At 43.7% G+C, this 25,998-nt stretch overlaps 1 protein-coding gene across 1 annotated transcript in view; it reads left to right on the plus strand.

The window, feature by feature from the left end:
* LOC138670754 (inactive dipeptidyl peptidase 10-like) overlaps window positions 1–25,998 on the plus strand; it is a 265,499-nt gene that overhangs the window by 29,112 nt on the left and 210,389 nt on the right. The window contains exon 5 of the mRNA XM_069758378.1: window positions 20,627–20,781. Coding sequence (XP_069614479.1) covers window positions 20,627–20,781 — 155 coding nt within the window. The remainder of the gene's footprint in view (window positions 1–20,626; window positions 20,782–25,998) is intronic.

The following is a 25,998-nucleotide window of genomic DNA, read 5'->3' on the forward strand; positions in this document are numbered from 1 at the left end:
AAGTGACCCCATTTTAGAAACTAGACCCCCCAAGGAACTTATCTAGATATGTGGTGAGCACTTTGAACCCCCAAGTGCTTCACAGACGTTTACAACGCAGAGCCGTGAAAATAAAAAATCATTTTTCTTTCCTCCAAAATGATGTTTTAGCAAGCATTTTTTTATTTTCACAAGGGTGACAGGAGAAATTGGACCCCAATAATTGTTGCGCAGTTTGTCCTGAGTATGCTGGTACCCCATATGAGGGGGTAAACCACTGTTTGGGCGCACGTTGGGGCTCGGAAGTGAGGGAGCACCATTTGACTTTTTGAATACAAGATTGGCTGGAATCAATGGTGGCGCCATGTTGCGTTTGGAGACCTCTGATGTGCCTAAACAGTGGAAACCCCTCAATTCTAACTCCAACACTAACCCCAACACACCCCTAACCCTAATCCCAACTGTAGCCATAACCCTAATCACAACTCTAACCACAACCCTAATTCCAACCCTAACCCTAAGGCCATGTGCCCACGTTGCGGATTTGTGTGAGATTTTTCAGCATCATTTTTGAAAAATCTGCGGGTAAAAGGCACTGTGTTTTACCTGTGGATTTACCGCAGATTTCCAGCATTTTTTGTGCGGATTTCACCTGTGGATTCCTATTGATGAACATGTGTAAAACGCTGCGGAATCCGCACAAAGAATTGACATGCTGCGGAAAATACAACGCAGCGTTTCCGCACCATGGGCACAGCGGATTTAGTTTTCCATAGGTTTACATGGTACTGTAAACCTGATGGAACACTGCTGCGAATCCGCAGTGGCCAATCCGCTGCGGATCCGCAGCCAAATCCGCACCGTGTGCACATAGCCTAATTCTAAAGGTATGTGCACACACTGCGGAAAACGCTGCGGATCCGCAGCAGTTTCCCATGAGTTTACAGTTCAATGTAAACCTATGGGAAACAAAAATCGCTGTACACATGCTGCAGAAAAACTGCACGGAAACGCAGCGATTTACATTCTGCAGCATGTCACTTGTTTCTGCGGATTCCGCAGCGGTTTTACAACTGCTCCAATAGAAAATTGCAGTTGTAAAACCGCAGTGAAATGCGCAGAAAAACCACGGTAAATCCGCCATAAATCCGCAGCGGTTTAGCACTGCGGATTTATCAAATCTGCAGCGGAAAAATCCGCAGAGGAACAGAATACGTGTTCACATACTGAAACCCTAACCCTAGCCCCAACCCTAGCCCTAACCCTAACCCTAGCCCTAACCCTAACCCTAACCCTAGCCCTAACCCTAGCCCTAACCCTAACCCTATTCTAACCTTAGTGGGAAAAAAAAAATTTCTTTATTTTTTTATTGTCCCTACCTATGGGGGTGACAAAGGGGGGGGGGTCATTTATTATTCTTTTTATTTTGATCACTGTGATAGATTATATCTCAGTGATCAAAATGCACTTTGGAATGAATCTGCCGGCCGGCAGATTCGGCGGGCGCACTGCGCATGCCCCCGCCATTTTGGAAGATGGCGGCGCCCAGGGAGAAGACGTACGGACCCCGGCAGGATCGGTAAGTATGATGGGGTGGGAGGGAGCACGGGGGGGGGATCGGAGGGCTGGGGTGGTGGAACGGAGCACGGGGGGGGGGGAACGAAGCACGGGGGGTGGAATGGAGCACGGGGGGGTGGATCGGAGCACGGGGGGTTGGATCGGAGCACGGGGGTTGGATCGGAGCACGGGGGGGTGATTGGAGCACCGGGGGAGCGGACAAGAGCACGGGGGGAGCGGAGCACAGGACGGAGGGGAGCCGGAGCAGTGTACCGGACAGATCGGTGGCTTGGGGGGGCGATCGGTGGGGTGGGGTGGGGGCACATTAGTGTTTCCAGCCATGGCCGATGATATTGCAGCATCGGCCATGGCTGGATTGTAATATTTCACCAGTTTTAATAGGTGAAATATTACAAATCGCTCTGATTGGCAGTTTCACTTTCAACAGCCAATCAGAGCGATCGTAGCCACGGGGGGGGTGAAGCCACCCCCCCTGGGCTAAACTACCACTCCCCCTGTCCCTGCAGATCGGGTGAAATGGGAGTTAACCCTTTCACCCGATCTGCAGGGACGCGATCTTTCCATGACGCCACATAGGCGTCATGGGTCGGATTGGCACCGACTTTCATGACGCCTACGTGGCGTCATGGGTCGGGAAGGGGTTAAGGACATAAAAACTTGGAATGATACAGTGATAAGGAAGGTGGTCAAAGGAGGAAATATAGTGTTAATAAAAAAAATAGGAATAAATTATAGGAGCACACAGACAGTTAATGGATGACTCCACATACAGTTGTGCTCAAAAGTTTACATACCCCTTCAGAATTTTTGCTATCTTGGCCTTTTTTCAGAGAATTTGAATGATAACACCAAAACTTTTTCTCCACTCATGGTTAGTGGTTGGGTTAAGCCATTTATTGTCAAACTACTGTGTTTTCTCTTTTTAAATCATAATGACAACCCAAAACAGCCAAAAGACCCTGATAAAAAGTTTACATAGCCCATTTCTTAATACCGTGTATTGCCCCCTCTAACATCAATGACAGTTGAAGTCTTTTGTGGTAGTTGTGGATGAGGTTCTTTATTTTCTCAGATGGTAAAGCTGCCCACTCTTCTTGGCAAAAAGCCTCCAGTTCCTCTCTATTCCTGGGCTGTCTAGCATGATCTGCGCGCTTGAGATCTTCCCAGAGTGGCTCAATGAAGTTTATTTGTTTGGAATAACCCTGCATCAGGGCTCCTGGAATCATGCAGCTGCTCATCACATGCAGTAGTATGGCCTCTGATTACAAATGATCCTTTATGTGGTCCAAAGTGCAAGGCAGTGCATACATTTCTGCAGCCGAATTGTTGTGTTGGAACAGAAAATTGAAATAAATAAAGTTGCACACAATGTCCAGATGTTGTACATAATTATTTTATGTAGCATGCATTCCCTTTCTTTACATTCTTCCTGTATACCCATATTTGTTATTTACATCTCTTCCATACAGGGGAAAGTCTAGATTATCAGTTTTAAATCGTTATTTAGGGCAGATAGAATGTCTTTGCTGTTTGGTAGGCTACAGGATTTGGGCCACATAAAAATTTGCTACATGATAAATTGATTAATTTTGATACTACTTTACTGTAGATGACTCATCTTTCTCGTGATCCTAATTACAGCCCAGAGCTGCATTCACAATTCTGCTGGATTTAATTGAAAGAAGTCAACAACTTATTTAGTTGGTTTCCTATTTCTGTGCTTTTTGAAATTCCCTAGTCAAACATTATGTCGGACATTGAGTCGGAAATGCTTTCAGCTGTAATTTTTCCAGAACGATGAATGCAGCTTGGGAATGTAATGTAGGCTGTAACATTGCTACTGTAAGCTGAGAAAAGCAATTTTGTTATGCTTAGTGGAGATAGTAATGTAAGGATATGTGCACAGGATTTTTATGAGGCATTCAAATACAAGTTTTTAAGTGGAAACTGCTTCAGGAAACGCTATTTGTTTGTGGAGTTTCCTGAAGTGGTTTTGAAGATTTTTTGATGAATTTTCCTGAAGCAATTTTGCAGCCTTTTGATTAGACACAATACACAATAGCATACAGATAATTGCAACAGACCACTCAGCCACTATGGGGCCCAACAGCTGTAGCAGCCAACTTACTATGTCAGGGGACTGTGGGAGTGTAATAAGAAATAATGAAATCTCTGAAGAGCCCTTGCAGGATGTGCCATTAATGAGGAGAGACTGCTATCTTCTGGCCAGGCGAAATCAAGCAGAACCAAATTGAGCTGGAAGATTTGCAGGGAGAGCAACTTTGTGTGCTGCACTTTACCAGGTGACCCACAGGAAGGACTTCCTTGATATAAAAGCCCTGTGTTCCAAACCACAAGCAGATTTGGCGCCAGAGAAGAGGACGGAGAAGACATGCTCCAGGGATCCCACTAAGGCCAACGTAACAGGCCTCGAGAACCTGAAGGTAGTCTTTATTGCCACCTTGGAGACCAATGTCATACCCCGAGGTAATTCACGTCAACAGATGAAAGAGGTTTGAGGAGAGGTGCGGAGCATGAAAATAACATCAGCAGGAGCTCCAGAATTTAACCACATATCGTGGGGAGAAGAGCAAAGGTGGAGGGGGAATGCTTCCCTTGGAGGACAGTGATCCCAACCAAAGCGCCCAACAGACACGCGCAGAAGATGGTGACGACTGAGAAGATACGCTCATACCTCCGAAGGTTCTGCTAATTGGAGAGAACGCCGCCCCAGGGAAAAATGGAGCGGCGAGAGGAGAGGAGCCGCACCCAGAGCCAGACAGAGCCACGATGTCAGATGCCGAGAAAAGATAGAGAAGGTGTCAACTGACCACAGTGAGATGTCTGCGATGTCCAGGCACGTGGAGGCGAGTCTGGTGGAACTCCAACCTGGATCCGAAGTTCTCGTCTGTGAGATTCAACCCGATGGAGAAGAAGGGACGTCTGCCCAAGTGGTCCACCAGAGTAAATCGTTTCCTTGCAAACCACAAGCTCCTGACAGAGAAGAGAAGGTGACAAGTGTTCCTGTGATGCCCACTCCTACAGTTCCTGTTTATGAGAAGGAAGATCCTCTAATCTCATCCCCTGAAGTGGAAAGTTTGCCGTCCACCAGCTTGAGGGACCCTGATCTATCGGAAGAATTGCAAGATGCCCCTGAGGTACCCCCACCAGAAGTAGTAGACTGTGGAGAGGAAGAAGGTCCTGAGACATTGCCTCGGGTAGCTATGGATGATAAAGAGGGAGAATCTCCCGACCTGCCATATGTTGACCCAGAAGAGGTGAAGCAGCTGTGTGAGACAGAGAGTGAAGCTGAAAAGCAATGGGGACTCATGTTCGCAGAGCCCAGCGTGGACGACGAAGGGTCTGACCTGCATGGTCTTAATTCATCTGATTCCAATTCTGACGGGAATGCGCCTGTCAAAGAGAGGGGGAGAAATGGAGAAGAATTGCTAGTACTTATCCCCCACACTGAGGAGCCCAAGCAGCAAGTCCCTAAGGCTTTCACTGATGATAAAGCAAAGGGCGAACTGTCTGCTCAAACTTCTGCTGGCAGCAAAGCTAGCAAGAAGAAAAAGAAGAAGATGATGGATGTAGTTGTACAACCCAAAGTCACAATGCAAAGGGAGTCTGAAGACTTCCCTACCACTTCACCTGAAGGTTGGAGCGACTTCTACGAGCTTTACTGGAAGAAGATGGAGCCAGAGAGGTTGGAAGAAATTACGAAAATTGTGGGCAACTGTTGGCCCTCAGACAAGCATCGTGGAGTACGATGAATCCTCGCCTGTGGAACGGCGAGCTAAAAGAGAGAGGGAGTGTAGGGAGGTTGACCGGACCACAGGTACCTGCATGCCGGGTCCGGAACTAGAGAGGCTGCATCCACTGTTCCCAGGGTGAAGCCTGAGTGAGACAGACCTCCCCCTGTGGCCTGAGGGAAGCTCTGGAGAGGAGCTGGGCCTCTCTGACCTTCCCCGACGCCTGCGCACTGCAGTACTTTGCTCTGCCCTCAACAGGGCAGACAAAGTACACCTGCGCCGGAGCCGCAGCCTGAAGACAAGAAGAGGACGTAATCATAAGAAGATGGGAGGCCCCGGACTGGACCGCGACGCCCATCATACCGGGACCGCCCTCCCCCAGGTGAGTATAATCTAATGTCTTTTTCTCATCTTTCAGGATACATCGGGGGCTTATCTACAGCATTACAGAATGCTGTAGATAAGCCCCTGATGCTGGTGGGCTTAGCTCATCTTCGATTTTGGGGGTGACAGGTTCCCTTTAAAGGAAATCTACCAGCTGTTTCGTTTTATCTGAAAGCAGCATGATATAGGACCAGAGACCCTGATTACAGTGTTGTGTCACTTATGGAGCTGGGGTGTACTGTTTCTAGGCAATCAGTGTTTTATCAGCAGAATATTATCATTTGAGGACAAACTGCCCCATGCCTTCTGGTCCAACCTAACCCCCATCACTGTTGGTAGCTTTCTGTGTACACTATATAGTGAAAGAAAGCTGCTAGTCAGTGGTGTGCCGGTGTAACAGGCCAGATTAACCCCCGCCCAGAATATACCTGGGGTTAAAGTGGCCTAGGCCAGATTATACCCCGGGTATATTCTGATCTAGGCCAAACTGTGCCCCGGGGTATAATTTGGCCTAGGCCAGTTTATACCCCTCTGGGCCAGAATATACCCCAGCTGCTGTAGATCAGATTTTTCAGGCTTTTACGAACCATTGAGTGATATACTCAATAACGAAGCCCCAGGCAGCAAATGTGGCTCCAGGCAGCACACGGGGGGCAGAGACAGCGAAGGGGTCTGAGGTAGCGCACAGGGCTACAGGCAGCACACAGGGGCCCCAGACAGCGCACGGGGCCCTATGCAGCACACAGGGGCCCCAGGCAGCGCACAGGACCCCAGGCAGCGCACAGGACCCCAGGCAGCATACAGGGGCCCCAGGTGGCACACAGAACCCCAGGCAGCACACAGGGGGCAGAGACAGCGAACAGGGTCCCAGGCAGCACACGGGGCCCCAGACAGCACACGGGCCCCAGGCAGCACACGGGGGGCAGTGACAGCGAACGAGGCCCCAGGCAGCACACGGGGCAGAGACAGCGAACAGGGTCCCAGGCAGCACACAGGGCCCCAGGCAGCACACTGGGGGGGCAGAGACAGCAAAAAGGGCCCCAGGCAGCACATGGGGCCTCAGGCAGCACACAGGGGCCCCAGGCAGTGCACAGGGCCCCAGGCAGCACACAGGGGCCCCAGGCAGTACACATGGGCCTCAGGCAGTGCACAGGGGGCAGAGACAGTGCACGGGGCTCCAGACAGCGCACAGGGGGCAGAGATGGTGCTCAAGGGGGGAAGAGACAGTGCACAGGGCCCCTGTGCGCTGTCTCTGCCCCCTGTGCACTGTCTCTGCCCCCCTGTGCGCTGTCTGGGACCCACTGTGCGCTTTTGGGACCCCCTGTGTGCTTCCTGGGGCCCCTGTGTGCTGTCTGGGACTTTGTGTACTGCCTGGGACCCCGTTTGCTGTCTCTGTCCCCCATATGATACCTGGGGCCCTGTTTGCTGACTGGGGCTCCGTTATTGAGTATATCACTCAATGGTTCTCAAAAGCCAGAAAAATCTGATCTACAGCAGCTGGGGTATATTCTGGCCCAGAGGGGTATAATCTGGCCTAGGCCACTTTAACCCCGGGTATATTCTGGGCGGGGGGGTTAATCTGGCCTGTTACACTGGGTTATACACAGATCAACAGTCTAAACTCTGCTAAATCTGTAACAGAGAAAAGAGAAAACTGCACCCAGTAAACTACGTGCTACATCACTGGAATCAAAGTATCTGTCCCTATATCGTGCTGCTGTCAGATTACATGGCAAAAACCTGCTGACATAGAGTGGCATGTAAAAGTTTGGGAACCCCTGTGTCTAGATCTGAAAATAGCAGTGTATGCAAGACGACCCAGGAATCTCACAGAACTGGAAGAATTTTCCAAGGAAGAATTGATGAAAATGCCTCAAACAACAATTGAAAGACTCTTGTCTGGCTACAGAAAGCGTTTACAAGCTGTGATACTTGCAAAAGGGGGAGCTACTAGATACTAACCATTATGGAAACAGGAACACATGGGCTACTTGCACAGTGAACAAGTCTGTATGATCATGTTCACACACCACCAAGAAACCTGAAGACACAAAAGAGAATAGTAAAACCAAAAACACTCAGTTTGAAAAAATGTTGCAGTAATCCGCAAGTGCTAGTAAAAGATGTAAAAAACAGGGTATTTGGTTGATACGTTTTTTGCAAAAAATGTATACTAAGCTGCTCTACCAATCTTCACGGTATACCCTTATCAGAGCAGTCCTAACTAATGTATGCAATCCCTATCTGATGTATTTAAAAACCTGATCATCTGTATATAACCTGTGTGAACAGGGTTCAGAGAGGAAAAATCCATGTGTGCATACAGGGTAGAACAGCTTTTGTGCAGATAGCCCAAGAGGAGTGGTGGAACTCCCCAGTCTTGTAGACACAAGAGAACAATTATGGAAACAGGAACACATGGGCTACTTGCACAGTGAACAAGTCTGTATGATCATGTTCACACACCACCAAGAAACCTGAAGACACAAAAGAGAATAGTAAAACCAAAAACACTCAGTTTGAAAAAATGTTGCAGTAATCCGCAAGTGCTAGTAAAAGATGTAAAAAACAGGGTATTTGGTTGATACGTTTTTTGCAAAAAATGTATACTAAGCTGCTCTACCAATCTTCACGGTATACCCTTATCAGAGCAGTCCTAACTAATGTATGCAATCCCTATCTGATGTATTTAAAAACCTGATCATCTGTATATAACCTGTGTGAACAGGGTTCAGAGAGGAAAAATCCATGTGTGCATACAGGGTAGAACAGCTTTTGTGCAGATAGCCCAAGAGGAGTGGTGGAACTCCCCAGTCTTGTAGACACAAGAGAACAATTATGGAAACAGGAACACATGGGCTACTTGCACAGTGAACAAGTCTGTATGATCATGTTCACACACCACCAAGAAACCTGAAGACACAAAAGAGAATAGTAAAACCAAAAACACTCAGTTTGAAAAAATGTTGCAGTAATCCGCAAGTGCTAGTAAAAGATGTAAAAAACAGGGTATTTGGTTGATACGTTTTTTGCAAAAAATGTATACTAAGCTGCTCTACCAATCTTCACGGTATACCCTTATCAGAGCAGTCCTAACTAATGTATGCAATCCCTATCTGATGTATTTAAAAACCTGATCATCTGTATATAACCTGTGTGAACAGGGTTCAGAGAGGAAAAATCCATGTGTGCATACAGGGTAGAACAGCTTTTGTGCAGATAGCCCAAGAGGAGTGGTGGAACTCCCCAGTCTTGTAGACACAAGAGAACAATTATGGAAACAGGAACACATGGGCTACTTGCACAGTGAACAAGTCTGTATGATCATGTTCACACACCACCAAGAAACCTGAAGACACAAAAGAGAATAGTAAAACCAAAAACACTCAGTTTGAAAAAATGTTGCAGTAATCCGCAAGTGCTAGTAAAAGATGTAAAAAACAGGGTATTTGGTTGATACGTTTTTTGCAAAAAATGTATACTAAGCTGCTCTACCAATCTTCACGGTATACCCTTATCAGAGCAGTCCTAACTAATGTATGCAATCCCTATCTGATGTATTTAAAAACCTGATCATCTGTATATAACCTGTGTGAACAGGGTTCAGAGAGGAAAAATCCATGTGTGCATACAGGGTAGAACAGCTTTTGTGCAGATAGCCCAAGAGGAGTGGTGGAACTCCCCAGTCTTGTAGACACAAGAGAACAATTATGGAAACAGGAACACATGGGCTACTTGCACAGTGAACAAGTCTGTATGATCATGTTCACACACCACCAAGAAACCTGAAGACACAAAAGAGAATAGTAAAACCAAAAACACTCAGTTTGAAAAAATGTTGCAGTAATCCGCAAGTGCTAGTAAAAGATGTAAAAAACAGGGTATTTGGTTGATACGTTTTTTGCAAAAAATGTATACTAAGCTGCTCTACCAATCTTCACGGTATACCCTTATCAGAGCAGTCCTAACTAATGTATGCAATCCCTATCTGATGTATTTAAAAACCTGATCATCTGTATATAACCTGTGTGAACAGGGTTCAGAGAGGAAAAATCCATGTGTGCATACAGGGTAGAACAGCTTTTGTGCAGATAGCCCAAGAGGAGTGGTGGAACTCCCCAGTCTTGTAGACACAAGAGAACAATTATGGAAACAGGAACACATGGGCTACTTGCACAGTGAACAAGTCTGTATGATCATGTTCACACACCACCAAGAAACCTGAAGACACAAAAGAGAATAGTAAAACCAAAAACACTCAGTTTGAAAAAATGTTGCAGTAATCCGCAAGTGCTAGTAAAAGATGTAAAAAACAGGGTATTTGGTTGATACGTTTTTTGCAAAAAATGTATACTAAGCTGCTCTACCAATCTTCACGGTATACCCTTATCAGAGCAGTCCTAACTAATGTATGCAATCCCTATCTGATGTATTTAAAAACCTGATCATCTGTATATAACCTGTGTGAACAGGGTTCAGAGAGGAAAAATCCATGTGTGCATACAGGGTAGAACAGCTTTTGTGCAGATAGCCCAAGAGGAGTGGTGGAACTCCCCAGTCTTGTAGACACAAGAGAACAATTATGGAAACAGGAACACATGGGCTACTTGCACAGTGAACAAGTCTGTATGATCATGTTCACACACCACCAAGAAACCTGAAGACACAAAAGAGAATAGTAAAACCAAAAACACTCAGTTTGAAAAAATGTTGCAGTAATCCGCAAGTGCTAGTAAAAGATGTAAAAAACAGGGTATTTGGTTGATACGTTTTTTGCAAAAAATGTATACTAAGCTGCTCTACCAATCTTCACGGTATACCCTTATCAGAGCAGTCCTAACTAATGTATGCAATCCCTATCTGATGTATTTAAAAACCTGATCATCTGTATATAACCTGTGTGAACAGGGTTCAGAGAGGAAAAATCCATGTGTGCATACAGGGTAGAACAGCTTTTGTGCAGATAGCCCAAGAGGAGTGGTGGAACTCCCCAGTCTTGTAGACACAAGAGAACAATTATGGAAACAGGAACACATGGGCTACTTGCACAGTGAACAAGTCTGTATGATCATGTTCACACACCACCAAGAAACCTGAAGACACAAAAGAGAATAGTAAAACCAAAAACACTCAGTTTGAAAAAATGTTGCAGTAATCCGCAAGTGCTAGTAAAAGATGTAAAAAACAGGGTATTTGGTTGATACGTTTTTTGCAAAAAATGTATACTAAGCTGCTCTACCAATCTTCACGGTATACCCTTATCAGAGCAGTCCTAACTAATGTATGCAATCCCTATCTGATGTATTTAAAAACCTGATCATCTGTATATAACCTGTGTGAACAGGGTTCAGAGAGGAAAAATCCATGTGTGCATACAGGGTAGAACAGCTTTTGTGCAGATAGCCCAAGAGGAGTGGTGGAACTCCCCAGTCTTGTAGACACAAGAGAACAATTATGGAAACAGGAACACATGGGCTACTTGCACAGTGAACAAGTCTGTATGATCATGTTCACACACCACCAAGAAACCTGAAGACACAAAAGAGAATAGTAAAACCAAAAACACTCAGTTTGAAAAAATGTTGCAGTAATCCGCAAGTGCTAGTAAAAGATGTAAAAAACAGGGTATTTGGTTGATACGTTTTTTGCAAAAAATGTATACTAAGCTGCTCTACCAATCTTCACGGTATACCCTTATCAGAGCAGTCCTAACTAATGTATGCAATCCCTATCTGATGTATTTAAAAACCTGATCATCTGTATATAACCTGTGTGAACAGGGTTCAGAGAGGAAAAATCCATGTGTGCATACAGGGTAGAACAGCTTTTGTGCAGATAGCCCAAGAGGAGTGGTGGAACTCCCCAGTCTTGTAGACACAAGAGAACAATTATGGAAACAGGAACACATGGGCTACTTGCACAGTGAACAAGTCTGTATGATCATGTTCACACACCACCAAGAAACCTGAAGACACAAAAGAGAATAGTAAAACCAAAAACACTCAGTTTGAAAAAATGTTGCAGTAATCCGCAAGTGCTAGTAAAAGATGTAAAAAACAGGGTATTTGGTTGATACGTTTTTTGCAAAAAATGTATACTAAGCTGCTCTACCAATCTTCACGGTATACCCTTATCAGAGCAGTCCTAACTAATGTATGCAATCCCTATCTGATGTATTTAAAAACCTGATCATCTGTATATAACCTGTGTGAACAGGGTTCAGAGAGGAAAAATCCATGTGTGCATACAGGGTAGAACAGCTTTTGTGCAGATAGCCCAAGAGGAGTGGTGGAACTCCCCAGTCTTGTAGACACAAGAGAACAATTATGGAAACAGGAACACATGGGCTACTTGCACAGTGAACAAGTCTGTATGATCATGTTCACACACCACCAAGAAACCTGAAGACACAAAAGAGGATAGTAAAACCAAAAACACTCAGTTTGAAAAAATGTTGCAGTAATCCGCAAGTGCTAGTAAAAGATGTAAAAAACAGGGTATTTGGTTGATACGTTTTTTGCAAAAAATGTATACTAAGCTGCTCTACCAATCTTCACGGTATACCCTTATCAGAGCAGTCCTAACTAATGTATGCAATCCCTATCTGATGTATTTAAAAACCTGATCATCTGTATATAACCTGTGTGAACAGGGTTCAGAGAGGAAAAATCCATGTGTGCATACAGGGTAGAACAGCTTTTGTGCAGATAGCCCAAGAGGAGTGGTGGAACTCCCCAGTCTTGTAGACACAAGAGAACAATTATGGAAACAGGAACACATGGGCTACTTGCACAGTGAACAAGTCTGTATGATCATGTTCACACACCACCAAGAAACCTGAAGACACAAAAGAGAATAGTAAAACCAAAAACACTCAGTTTGAAAAAATGTTGCAGTAATCCGCAAGTGCTAGTAAAAGATGTAAAAAACAGGGTATTTGGTTGATACGTTTTTTGCAAAAAATGTATACTAAGCTGCTCTACCAATCTTCACGGTATACCCTTATCAGAGCAGTCCTAACTAATGTATGCAATCCCTATCTGATGTATTTAAAAACCTGATCATCTGTATATAACCTGTGTGAACAGGGTTCAGAGAGGAAAAATCCATGTGTGCATACAGGGTAGAACAGCTTTTGTGCAGATAGCCCAAGAGGAGTGGTGGAACTCCCCAGTCTTGTAGACACAAGAGAACAATTATGGAAACAGGAACACATGGGCTACTTGCACAGTGAACAAGTCTGTATGATCATGTTCACACACCACCAAGAAACCTGAAGACACAAAAGAGAATAGTAAAACCAAAAACACTCAGTTTGAAAAAATGTTGCAGTAATCCGCAAGTGCTAGTAAAAGATGTAAAAAACAGGGTATTTGGTTGATACGTTTTTTGCAAAAAATGTATACTAAGCTGCTCTACCAATCTTCACGGTATACCCTTATCAGAGCAGTCCTAACTAATGTATGCAATCCCTATCTGATGTATTTAAAAACCTGATCATCTGTATATAACCTGTGTGAACAGGGTTCAGAGAGGAAAAATCCATGTGTGCATACAGGGTAGAACAGCTTTTGTGCAGATAGCCCAAGAGGAGTGGTGGAACTCCCCAGTCTTGTAGACACAAGAGAACAATTATGGAAACAGGAACACATGGGCTACTTGCACAGTGAACAAGTCTGTATGATCATGTTCACACACCACCAAGAAACCTGAAGACACAAAAGAGAATAGTAAAACCAAAAACACTCAGTTTGAAAAAATGTTGCAGTAATCCGCAAGTGCTAGTAAAAGATGTAAAAAACAGGGTATTTGGTTGATACGTTTTTTGCAAAAAATGTATACTAAGCTGCTCTACCAATCTTCACGGTATACCCTTATCAGAGCAGTCCTAACTAATGTATGCAATCCCTATCTGATGTATTTAAAAACCTGATCATCTGTATATAACCTGTGTGAACAGGGTTCAGAGAGGAAAAATCCATGTGTGCATACAGGGTAGAACAGCTTTTGTGCAGATAGCCCAAGAGGAGTGGTGGAACTCCCCAGTCTTGTAGACACAAGAGAACAATTATGGAAACAGGAACACATGGGCTACTTGCACAGTGAACAAGTCTGTATGATCATGTTCACACACCACCAAGAAACCTGAAGACACAAAAGAGAATAGTAAAACCAAAAACACTCAGTTTGAAAAAATGTTGCAGTAATCCGCAAGTGCTAGTAAAAGATGTAAAAAACAGGGTATTTGGTTGATACGTTTTTTGCAAAAAATGTATACTAAGCTGCTCTACCAATCTTCACGGTATACCCTTATCAGAGCAGTCCTAACTAATGTATGCAATCCCTATCTGATGTATTTAAAAACCTGATCATCTGTATATAACCTGTGTGAACAGGGTTCAGAGAGGAAAAATCCATGTGTGCATACAGGGTAGAACAGCTTTTGTGCAGATAGCCCAAGAGGAGTGGTGGAACTCCCCAGTCTTGTAGACACAAGAGAACAATTATGGAAACAGGAACACATGGGCTACTTGCACAGTGAACAAGTCTGTATGATCATGTTCACACACCACCAAGAAACCTGAAGACACAAAAGAGAATAGTAAAACCAAAAACACTCAGTTTGAAAAAATGTTGCAGTAATCCGCAAGTGCTAGTAAAAGATGTAAAAAACAGGGTATTTGGTTGATACGTTTTTTGCAAAAAATGTATACTAAGCTGCTCTACCAATCTTCACGGTATACCCTTATCAGAGCAGTCCTAACTAATGTATGCAATCCCTATCTGATGTATTTAAAAACCTGATCATCTGTATATAACCTGTGTGAACAGGGTTCAGAGAGGAAAAATCCATGTGTGCATACAGGGTAGAACAGCTTTTGTGCAGATAGCCCAAGAGGAGTGGTGGAACTCCCCAGTCTTGTAGACACAAGAGAACAATTATGGAAACAGGAACACATGGGCTACTTGCACAGTGAACAAGTCTGTATGATCATGTTCACACACCACCAAGAAACCTGAAGACACAAAAGAGAATAGTAAAACCAAAAACACTCAGTTTGAAAAAATGTTGCAGTAATCCGCAAGTGCTAGTAAAAGATGTAAAAAACAGGGTATTTGGTTGATACGTTTTTTGCAAAAAATGTATACTAAGCTGCTCTACCAATCTTCACGGTATACCCTTATCAGAGCAGTCCTAACTAATGTATGCAATCCCTATCTGATGTATTTAAAAACCTGATCATCTGTATATAACCTGTGTGAACAGGGTTCAGAGAGGAAAAATCCATGTGTGCATACAGGGTAGAACAGCTTTTGTGCAGATAGCCCAAGAGGAGTGGTGGAACTCCCCAGTCTTGTAGACACAAGAGAACAATTATGGAAACAGGAACACATGGGCTACTTGCACAGTGAACAAGTCTGTATGATCATGTTCACACACCACCAAGAAACCTGAAGACACAAAAGAGAATAGTAAAACCAAAAACACTCAGTTTGAAAAAATGTTGCAGTAATCCGCAAGTGCTAGTAAAAGATGTAAAAAACAGGGTATTTGGTTGATACGTTTTTTGCAAAAAATGTATACTAAGCTGCTCTACCAATCTTCACGGTATACCCTTATCAGAGCAGTCCTAACTAATGTATGCAATCCCTATCTGATGTATTTAAAAACCTGATCATCTGTATATAACCTGTGTGAACAGGGTTCAGAGAGGAAAAATCCATGTGTGCATACAGGGTAGAACAGCTTTTGTGCAGATAGCCCAAGAGGAGTGGTGGAACTCCCCAGTCTTGTAGACACAAGAGAACAATTATGGAAACAGGAACACATGGGCTACTTGCACAGTGAACAAGTCTGTATGATCATGTTCACACACCACCAAGAAACCTGAAGACACAAAAGAGAATAGTAAAACCAAAAACACTCAGTTTGAAAAAATGTTGCAGTAATCCGCAAGTGCTAGTAAAAGATGTAAAAAACAGGGTATTTGGTTGATACGTTTTTTGCAAAAAATGTATACTAAGCTGCTCTACCAATCTTCACGGTATACCCTTATCAGAGCAGTCCTAACTAATGTATGCAATCCCTATCTGATGTATTTAAAAACCTGATCATCTGTATATAACCTGTGTGAACAGGGTTCAGAGAGGAAAAATCCATGTGTGCATACAGGGTAGAACAGCTTTTGTGCAGATAGCCCAAGAGGAGTGGTGGAACTCCCCAGTCTTGTAGACACAAGAGAACAATTATGGAAACAGGAACACATGGGCTACTTGCACAGTGAACAAGTCTGTATGATCATGTTCACACACCACCAAGAAACCTGAAGACACAAAAGAGAATAGTAAAACCAAAAACACTCAGTTTGAAAAAATGTTGCAGTAATCCGCAAGTGCTAGTAAAAGATGTAAAAAACAGGGTATTTGGTTGATACGTTTTTTGCAAAAAATGTATACTAAGCTGCTCTACCAATCTTCACGGTATACCCTTATCAGAGCAGTCCTAACTAATGTATGCAATCCCTATCTGATGTATTTAAAAACCTGATCATCTGTATATAACCTGTGTGAACAGGGTTCAGAGAGGAAAAATCCATGTGTGCATACAGGGTAGAACAGCTTTTGTGCAGATAGCCCAAGAGGAGTGGTGGAACTCCCCAGTCTTGTAGACACAAGAGAACAATTATGGAAACAGGAACACATGGGCTACTTGCACAGTGAACAAGTCTGTATGATCATGTTCACACACCACCAAGAAACCTGAAGACACAAAAGAGAATAGTAAAACCAAAAACACTCAGTTTGAAAAAATGTTGCAGTAATCCGCAAGTGCTAGTAAAAGATGTAAAAAACAGGGTATTTGGTTGATACGTTTTTTGCAAAAAATGTATACTAAGCTGCTCTACCAATCTTCACGGTATACCCTTATCAGAGCAGTCCTAACTAATGTATGCAATCCCTATCTGATGTATTTAAAAACCTGATCATCTGTATATAACCTGTGTGAACAGGGTTCAGAGAGGAAAAATCCATGTGTGCATACAGGGTAGAACAGCTTTTGTGCAGATAGCCCAAGAGGAGTGGTGGAACTCCCCAGTCTTGTAGACACAAGAGAACAATTATGGAAACAGGAACACATGGGCTACTTGCACAGTGAACAAGTCTGTATGATCATGTTCACACACCACCAAGAAACCTGAAGACACAAAAGAGAATAGTAAAACCAAAAACACTCAGTTTGAAAAAATGTTGCAGTAATCCGCAAGTGCTAGTAAAAGATGTAAAAAACAGGGTATTTGGTTGATACGTTTTTTGCAAAAAATGTATACTAGGCTGCTCTACCAATCTTCACGGTATACCCTTATCAGAGCAGTCCTAACTAATGTATGCAATCCCTATCTGATGTATTTAAAAACCTGATCATCTGTATATAACCTGTGTGAACAGGGTTCAGAGAGGAAAAATCCATGTGTGCATACAGGGTAGAACAGCTTTTGTGCAGATAGCCCAAGAGGAGTGGTGGAACTCCCCAGTCTTGTAGACACAAGAGAACAATTATGGAAACAGGAACACATGGGCTACTTGCACAGTGAACAAGTCTGTATGATCATGTTCACACACCACCAAGAAACCTGAAGACACAAAAGAGAATAGTAAAACCAAAAACACTCAGTTTGAAAAAATGTTGCAGTAATCCGCAAGTGCTAGTAAAAGATGTAAAAAACAGGGTATTTGGTTGATACGTTTTTTGCAAAAAATGTATACTAAGCTGCTCTACCAATCTTCACGGTATACCCTTATCAGAGCAGTCCTAACTAATGTATGCAATCCCTATCTGATGTATTTAAAAACCTGATCATCTGTATATAACCTGTGTGAACAGGGTTCAGAGAGGAAAAATCCATGTGTGCATACAGGGTAGAACAGCTTTTGTGCAGATAGCCCAAGAGGAGTGGTGGAACTCCCCAGTCTTGTAGACACAAGAGAACAATTATGGAAACAGGAACACATGGGCTACTTGCACAGTGAACAAGTCTGTATGATCATGTTCACACACCACCAAGAAACCTGAAGACACAAAAGAGAATAGTAAAACCAAAAACACTCAGTTTGAAAAAATGTTGCAGTAATCCGCAAGTGCTAGTAAAAGATGTAAAAAACAGGGTATTTGGTTGATACGTTTTTTGCAAAAAATGTATACTAAGCTGCTCTACCAATCTTCACGGTATACCCTTATCAGAGCAGTCCTAACTAATGTATGCAATCCCTATCTGATGTATTTAAAAACCTGATCATCTGTATATAACCTGTGTGAACAGGGTTCAGAGAGGAAAAATCCATGTGTGCATACAGGGTAGAACAGCTTTTGTGCAGATAGCCCAAGAGGAGTGGTGGAACTCCCCAGTCTTGTAGACACAAGAGAACAATTATGGAAACAGGAACACATGGGCTACTTGCACAGTGAACAAGTCTGTATGATCATGTTCACACACCACCAAGAAACCTGAAGACACAAAAGAGAATAGTAAAACCAAAAACACTCAGTTTGAAAAAATGTTGCAGTAATCCGCAAGTGCTAGTAAAAGATGTAAAAAACAGGGTATTTGGTTGATACGTTTTTTGCAAAAAATGTATACTAAGCTGCTCTACCAATCTTCACGGTATACCCTTATCAGAGCAGTCCTAACTAATGTATGCAATCCCTATCTGATGTATTTAAAAACCTGATCATCTGTATATAACCTGTGTGAACAGGGTTCAGAGAGGAAAACTGGAAGAATTTTCCAAGGAAGAATTGATGAAAATGCCTCAAACAACAATTGAAAGACTCTTGTCTGGCTACAGAAAGCGTTTACAAGCTGTGATACTTGCAAAAGGGGGAGCTACTAGATACTAACCATGCAGGGTGCCCAAACTCCTCCACATTTTCCTTTTTGTAAATTTTAAAATGTAAAAAATGACAATATGTATGTATTGTATGTATGATTGATATATATATATATATATACTAGATGGGGGCCCGATTCTAACGCATCGGGTATTCTAGAATATGCATGTCCACGTAGTATATTGCCCAGTCACGTAGTATATTGCCCAGCCACGTAGTATATTGCCCAGTGACGTAGTATACAGCACAGCCCACGTAGTATATTGCCCAGCCACGTAGTATATTGCCCAGTCACATAGTATATTGCCCAGTGACGTAGTATACAGCACAGAGCCACGTAGTATACAGCACAGACACGTAGTATACAGCAGTCACGTAGTATATTGCCCAGCCACGTAATTTATTGCCCAGCCACATAGTATATTGCCCAGTCACGTAGTATACAGCACAGAGCCACGTAGTGTATTGCCTAGCCACGTAGTATATTGCCCAGTCACGTAGTATACAGCACAGACACGTAGTATATTGCCCAGTTACGTAGTATATTGCCCAGCCACATAGTATATTGCCCAGCCACATAGTACATTGCCCAGCCACATAGTATACAGCACAGAGCCACGTAGTATACAGCACAGACACGTAGTATATTGCCCAGCCACGTAGTATATTGCCCAGCCACATAGTATATTGGTCAGTCACGTAGTATGCACCATATCCCTGTTAAAATAAAAAAGAATTAAAATAAAAAATAGTTACATACTCACCATCCGGATCCTCCAGATCGAAGCGGCCGGTTACCGATGGTCCTCGCGCACTCCGGTCTGAAGAGTGCATTGCGGTGTTGCGAGATGATGACGTAGCGGTCTCACGAGACCGCACGTCATCATCTCACGAGACCGCAATGCATGGAGCGGTCACCGGGGCGTCGCGAGAAACATCGGTAACCGGCCGCTTCGATCCGGGGGCTCCGGATGGTGAGTATGTAACTATTTTTTATTATTTTTATTATTTTTAACATTAGATATTTTTACTATTCATGCTGCATGGGCAGCATGAATAGTAAAAAGTTGGTCACACAGGGTTAATAGCAGCGTTAACCAAGTGCGTTACACCGCGGTCAACGCTGCCATTAACCCAGCGCTGACCGGAGGGGAGTATGCGGGCGCCGGCCACTGACTGCGGGAAATAAAGGAGCGGCCATTTTCTTCCGGACTGTGCCCGTCGCTGATTGGTCGTGGCTGTTTTGCCGCGACGTGGATTTCCATGACAGACAGAGGCTGCGACCAATGAATATCCGTGACAGACAGAAGGACAGACAGACAGATGGAAGTGACCCTTAGACAATTATATAGTAGATTTATCTTAAATATATATTTTTTCTATTTTGTTTTTTGCCTAACATACAAAGGAAATGTGTCATTGTTAACTTTAGCCCATCTAGGGATCATTTAATATTGAGCATGCTTAAATATTCACAATAAAAGTGATTTTAGCCAGGGGTGTCCAAACTTTTACATGCCACTGTATTCCCTACAAAAATATTGCTTTGTTGCCGTAATGCTCGCACACAAAAGCGTGTACATTTCACTTCATCATAATGTAATGCTGGAGGTCCAAAGAACCCCACAAAAGTAACATGATCTGCCAAGTCAGAAAGAATATTTAATTATTTAGTAAGCTGTTCTCTATGACAAATGATCTCATTTATGAGTGAAAACCAGTTATGCTTTTCAGTTTTGGATTAATTTTGCAACCAAATACCATACCCTAAATAATAATTAGGCTGCAATCAGATGTTTGTGAAAAGCGATCCGTGTATAGACCATGATGCATGTACTGGTCACAGGCCTCCTGAACCAATCTTGACAGTGTCATGAGCACATGTGAGGTTTTGAATAGACCCGAAGCCGCTGTGTAGATCATGGTCCATACTTGGACCGTGTTAAATGGATGTCTTGAGTTCAGCCTCAGGTCAGTATGTGGCCATGTATATTGGTGAGCAGTACTTGGTTCCATGGTTCCTTATAATGTGTTTGTATTGCAGAGGAGATACTACGAAGCTATGCTGCTCACTGGTGGTCTCCAGATGGAGCAAGACTTGTCTATCTGACTATCAACAGCACACTTGTACCCAAGATGGAGGTGCCGCACTTTGTTGGTGCTGACTATCCAATATGTGCTCGATATGCCTACCCAAAGGTATGTAATTAGGAATTGTCATTTTGACAGCTTTGTAAATGTTCATTTTTTATTCGAGTCACCAATCATGACTAACACCATACAAGCCTATGGGTGCGTGAAAATTGGGAATACCATTCAAATGGCATCGAGGTGTGATCCGTGTGCTGTCCTTGATTCGCATTGCAATGGAAAGGAGAAGCTTTGTAATTCATTCAGTTATTTTTCCATGTGAGAAAATCATTGATGAGACACTGAAAACTGAAATTCTGTCAGATGCAAAACACTAATGACACTGAAAAATCACTGATATCGGAATAATGCCTAAACATGTTCCAGCAAATCATCGCTTATATTAAAATGACAGACTCGGGAGGACAATCCCAGTCCATATGCCCCAGTAGATGAGATATATTACATGTACCAAGGAATGATAGTGCCCAGGTTTGAATATCTTCGTATATTTGCTAAATAAATAACAAAGCAATTGCACAATGGGGAGATATAAGATGACATGCACCTAAATATGTGCACATAACCCCACTCAAAAGTTGCTTTCTGAATAGCTTAGAGGATATATACTGTACATATGCAATGCTTTATATTGACTTAACCCCTTCCTGACCAGGAAATTATATTTTTTAGAGCTTTAATTTTTTCATCTTCTTCTTCCAAGAGCTATACCTTTTTTTATTTTTCCATTCACATACAGTCCTGCTCACCATTATTGGCAGTCCTTCATTTTTTTTCATACACTTTTTCAAGGCCTACATAACCAGACGCAGCAAAGCAACCCCACACCATTATGGATCCTCCACCATGCTTAACTGTTGATAGGGTGTTCTTTTCCTTAAAATCTTCATTGTGCTGTCTGTAAACGAACTGTTGCTTTGCATTGCCAAAAAGTTCTATTTTTGTTTCATCTGTCAACAGAACATTTTCCCAGAAGGATTGTGGTTTGTCAAGGTACTCTTTGGCAAAGATCCTTTTTATGTCTTTTCTTCAGAAATGGTTTCTTCCTTGGCTTTTGCATGTAAAGCTCTGATTGATCTTTATTTTTATATAGCGCTAACATATTCCGCAGCGCTTTACAGTTTTGCACACATTATCATCACTGTCCCTGATGGGGCTCACAATCTAGAATCCCTATCAGTATGTCTTTGGAATGTGGGAGGAAACCGGAGTGCCCGGAGGAAACCCACGCAAACACGGAGAGAACATACAAACTCTTTGCAGATGTTGTCCTAGGTGGGATTAGAACCCAGGACCCCAGCGCTGCAAGGCTGTAGTGCTAACCACTGCGCCACCGTGCTGCTTGGTTTTGTGTGCGGCATATGGTGAATGATGAAACCATGACCCCAGACTGTTCCAGGTTGGCCTTCAGGTCTTTGGATGTTTGACATGATGTTTTTTCTACCATCGCACCAACCTTCAAAAGCATCACATGTCAATTGTCCTCTTTCCACCACATCCAGGGTGGTTCTTGACTGTTCCATGCTTGGCAAACTTCTTAATAACATTTTGCACTGTTGAAACTGGGATACCAAGGTCTTTGGAGATGGCTTTTGGAAATCTTGTGTTTGCTAATAACAGCAGTTCTGCTGTCCTCAGACAGCTCCTTTATCTTCACCATTGTGACAAACGAACAGGGCCTTCCATGTGGCTTTTGAAAAGTCATCATTCATTGGCTAATTCATGTCATATGGGCATCGACAATTAATCACAGGCGATTCTCATTTGTGATGTACCACAGGTGAGTCAAAATGTGTTTCCATGCTCATTTAATGTAAAGATCGCCAATACCAGTGTCACAACAAGCTTTACGTTTTTCTATTTTTCCCTCCTATTTGTTTTTCTTTTAAGTTATTCTGTTGACTGCACAGCTTCCATCTCTTGCCATCTGGCGAATTCTTCAACACCAGCCTGTTGATGTAGCTTCTAGAGAAGGTCATAGGTCACAGGAAGGTACGTGGCAGGGGCCACCTGCGCAGCTTCCACCCCAGAAGGGTTGTTTCTTGGTTAGTAAGCTGCAGATTTTGCAGCCTGGTTGGCCAGGTGGTTGCCTTTAGCTGTGTTTGAGTCATCCTTTCCATGGCCTTTGACTTTCACTATGCCAGCTTTCTCGGGTAAAAGTAGGGCCTCAATCAGGCGTTTGATGGATTTATAACTTTTTGTAGGCTTGTCTTCCACCGTGAGGAAAGATCGAGCTCTTCATATACTGTAGGTTCACAGACGTGAGCTATGCCATAAGCTGTATAAATGGTGGCAGTTTTGTCTTTAGCATGTCTGCAGGCTTCTTCTAGGGCACGAGTTCAGCTTCCTGCGTGGACAGGTGTGGGAGCGGCGGTTCTGCTTTTATGGTTTCATGGAGAAAAACAACAGTACATCCAGTGCATAACAGGCCATCCACGCCATATTGTGGTCCATCCACAAAGAGCTCATGGTCTGGGTTATCTAGAATATATGATATATTAGTCCAAATAGTCGAAAAATGCAAAACAGGATTAACATAGTACTTATATAAACTTACCCCCTTCACTCTCAGGCCATTTTCCATGGGGGTGATTTGAATATTTTTTAATTTCTTAAATATTTTTAAAACTTTTTTTTCACTTTTTACATGCTTCAGTAGTCTCCTTAGGAGACGTAAAGTTGCAATCTTCTGATCTCTTGTGCTACACAGAGAAGAGCTTCAGCCGTCATGCTGACGAGGGTGTGCTCTATCAATGCACATTGAAAAAAATATTACACAGTGACAAGTGTTATGAAGGCAATCCAGTGACACAGTGTGCCAGCAATCAGAGCACATACAGTGATCTGACAATAACCCAAAAATAATAGAACGAGCTCTGAGACGTGGAATCTCTGTAGACCGCAATACCTGAACCTATCCTAATCACAACTAAAGGCAGCTGTGGATTGCGCCTGACACTACCTATGCAACTCGGCACAGCCTGAGGAACTGACTAGCCTGAAGATAGAAATACAAGCCTGGCTTGCCTCAGAGAAATACCCCAAAGGAAAAGGCAGCCCCCCACATATAGTGACTGTTAGCAAGAGGAAAAGACAAAACGTAGGGATGAAATAGATTCAGCAAAGTGAGGCCCGATATTCTAGATAGAGCGAGGATAGCAAAGAGAACTTTGCAGTCTACAAAAAACCCTAAAGCAAAAAACCACGCAAAGGGGGCAAAAAGACCCACCGTGCCGAACTATCGGCACGGCGGTACACCCTTTGCGTCTCAGAGCTTCCAGCAAAACGAATAGACAAGCTGGACAGAAAAAATAGCAACAAAAGCAAAGAAGCACTTATCTAGCAGAGCAGCAGGCCACAGGAAAGATCCAAAGCTCAGATCCAACACTGGAACATTGACAAGGAGCAAGGAAGACAGAATCAGGTGGAGTTAAATAACAAAGCAGCCAACAAGCTCACCAGAACACCTGAGGGAGGAAGCCCAGAAGCTGCAGTACCACTTGTGACCACAGGAGTGAATTCAGCCACAGAATTCACAACAGTACCCCCCCTTGAGGAGGGGTCACCGAACCCTCACCAGAGCCCCCAGGCCGACCAGGATGAGCCACATGAAAGGCACGAACAAGATCTGGAGCATGGACATCAGAGGCAAAAACCCAGGAATTATCTTCCTGAGCATAACCCTTCCATTTAACCAGATACTGAAGTTTCCATCTAGAGACACGAGAATCCAAAATTTTCTCCACAATATACTCCAATTCCCCCTCCACCAAAACCGGGGCAGGAGGCTCAACAGATGGAACCATAGGTGCCACGTATCTCCGCAACAACGACCTATGGAATACATTATGTATGGAAAAGGAGTCCAGGAGGGTCAGACGAAAGGACACAGGATTGAGAATCTCAGAAATCCTATACGGACCAATAAAACGAGGTTTAAATTTAGGAGAGGAAACCTTCATAGGAATATGACGAGAAGATAACCAAACCAGATCCCCAACACGAAGTCGGGGACCCACACGGCGTCTGCGATTAGCGAAACGTTGAGCCTTCTCCTGGGACAAGGTCAAATTGTCCACTACCTGAGTCCAGATCTGCTGCAACCTGTCCACCACAGAATCCACACCAGGACAGTCCGAAGACTCAACCTGTCCTGAAGAGAAACGAGGATGGAACCCAGAATTGCAGAAAAATGGAGAGACCAAGGTAGCCGAGCTGGCCCGATTATTAAGGGCGAACTCAGCCAACGGCAAAAAGGACACCCAATCATCCTGGTCTGCAGAAACAAAACATCTCAGATATGTTTCCAAGGTCTGATTGGTTCGTTCGGTCTGGCCATTAGTCTGAGGATGGAAAGCCGAGGAAAAAGATAGGTCAATGCCCATCCTACCACAAAAAGCTCGCCAGAACCTTGAAACAAACTGGGAACCTCTGTCAGAAACAATATTCTCAGGAATGCCATGCAAACGAACCACATGCTGGAAGAACAAAGGCACCAAATCAGAGGAGGAAGGCAATTTAACCAAGGGCACCAGATGGACCATTTTAGAAAAGCGATCACAGACCACCCAAATGACTGACATCTTTTGAGAAACGGGAAGGTCAGAAATTAAATCCATCGAAATATGTGTCCAAGGCCTCCTCGGGACCGGCAAGGGCAAAAGCAACCCACTGGCACGTGAACAGCAGGGCTTAGCCCTAGCACAAATCCCACAGGACTGCACAAAAGTACGTACATCCCGTGACAGAGATGGCCACCAGAAGGATCTAGCCACTAACTCTCTGGTACCAAAGATTCCAGGATGACCAGCCAACACCGAACAATGAAGTTCAGAGATAACTTTACTAGTCCACCCATCAGGGACGAACAGTTTCTCCGCCGGACAACGATCAGGTTTATTAGCCTGAAATTTTTGCAACACTCGCCGCAAATCAGGGGAGATGGCAGACACAATGACTCCTTCCTTGAGGATACTCGCCGGCTCAGATAAACCCGGAGAGTCGGGCACAAAACTCCTAGACAGAGCATCCGCCTTCACATTTTTAGAGCCCGGAAGGTACGAAATCACAAAATCGAAGCGAGCAAAAAATAACGACCAACGGGCCTGTCTTGGATTCAAGCGCTTGGCAGACTCGAGATAAGTAAGGTTCTTATGATCAGTCAATACCACCACGCGATGCTTAGCTCCTTCAAGCCAATGACGCCACTCCTCGAATGCCCACTTCATGGCCAGCAACTCTCGGTTGCCCACATCATAATTACGC

The sequence above is a fragment of the Ranitomeya imitator genome, chromosome 3 (genome assembly GCF_032444005.1).
Source record: "Ranitomeya imitator isolate aRanImi1 chromosome 3, aRanImi1.pri, whole genome shotgun sequence".
Lineage (NCBI taxonomy): Eukaryota > Metazoa > Chordata > Amphibia > Anura > Dendrobatidae > Ranitomeya > Ranitomeya imitator.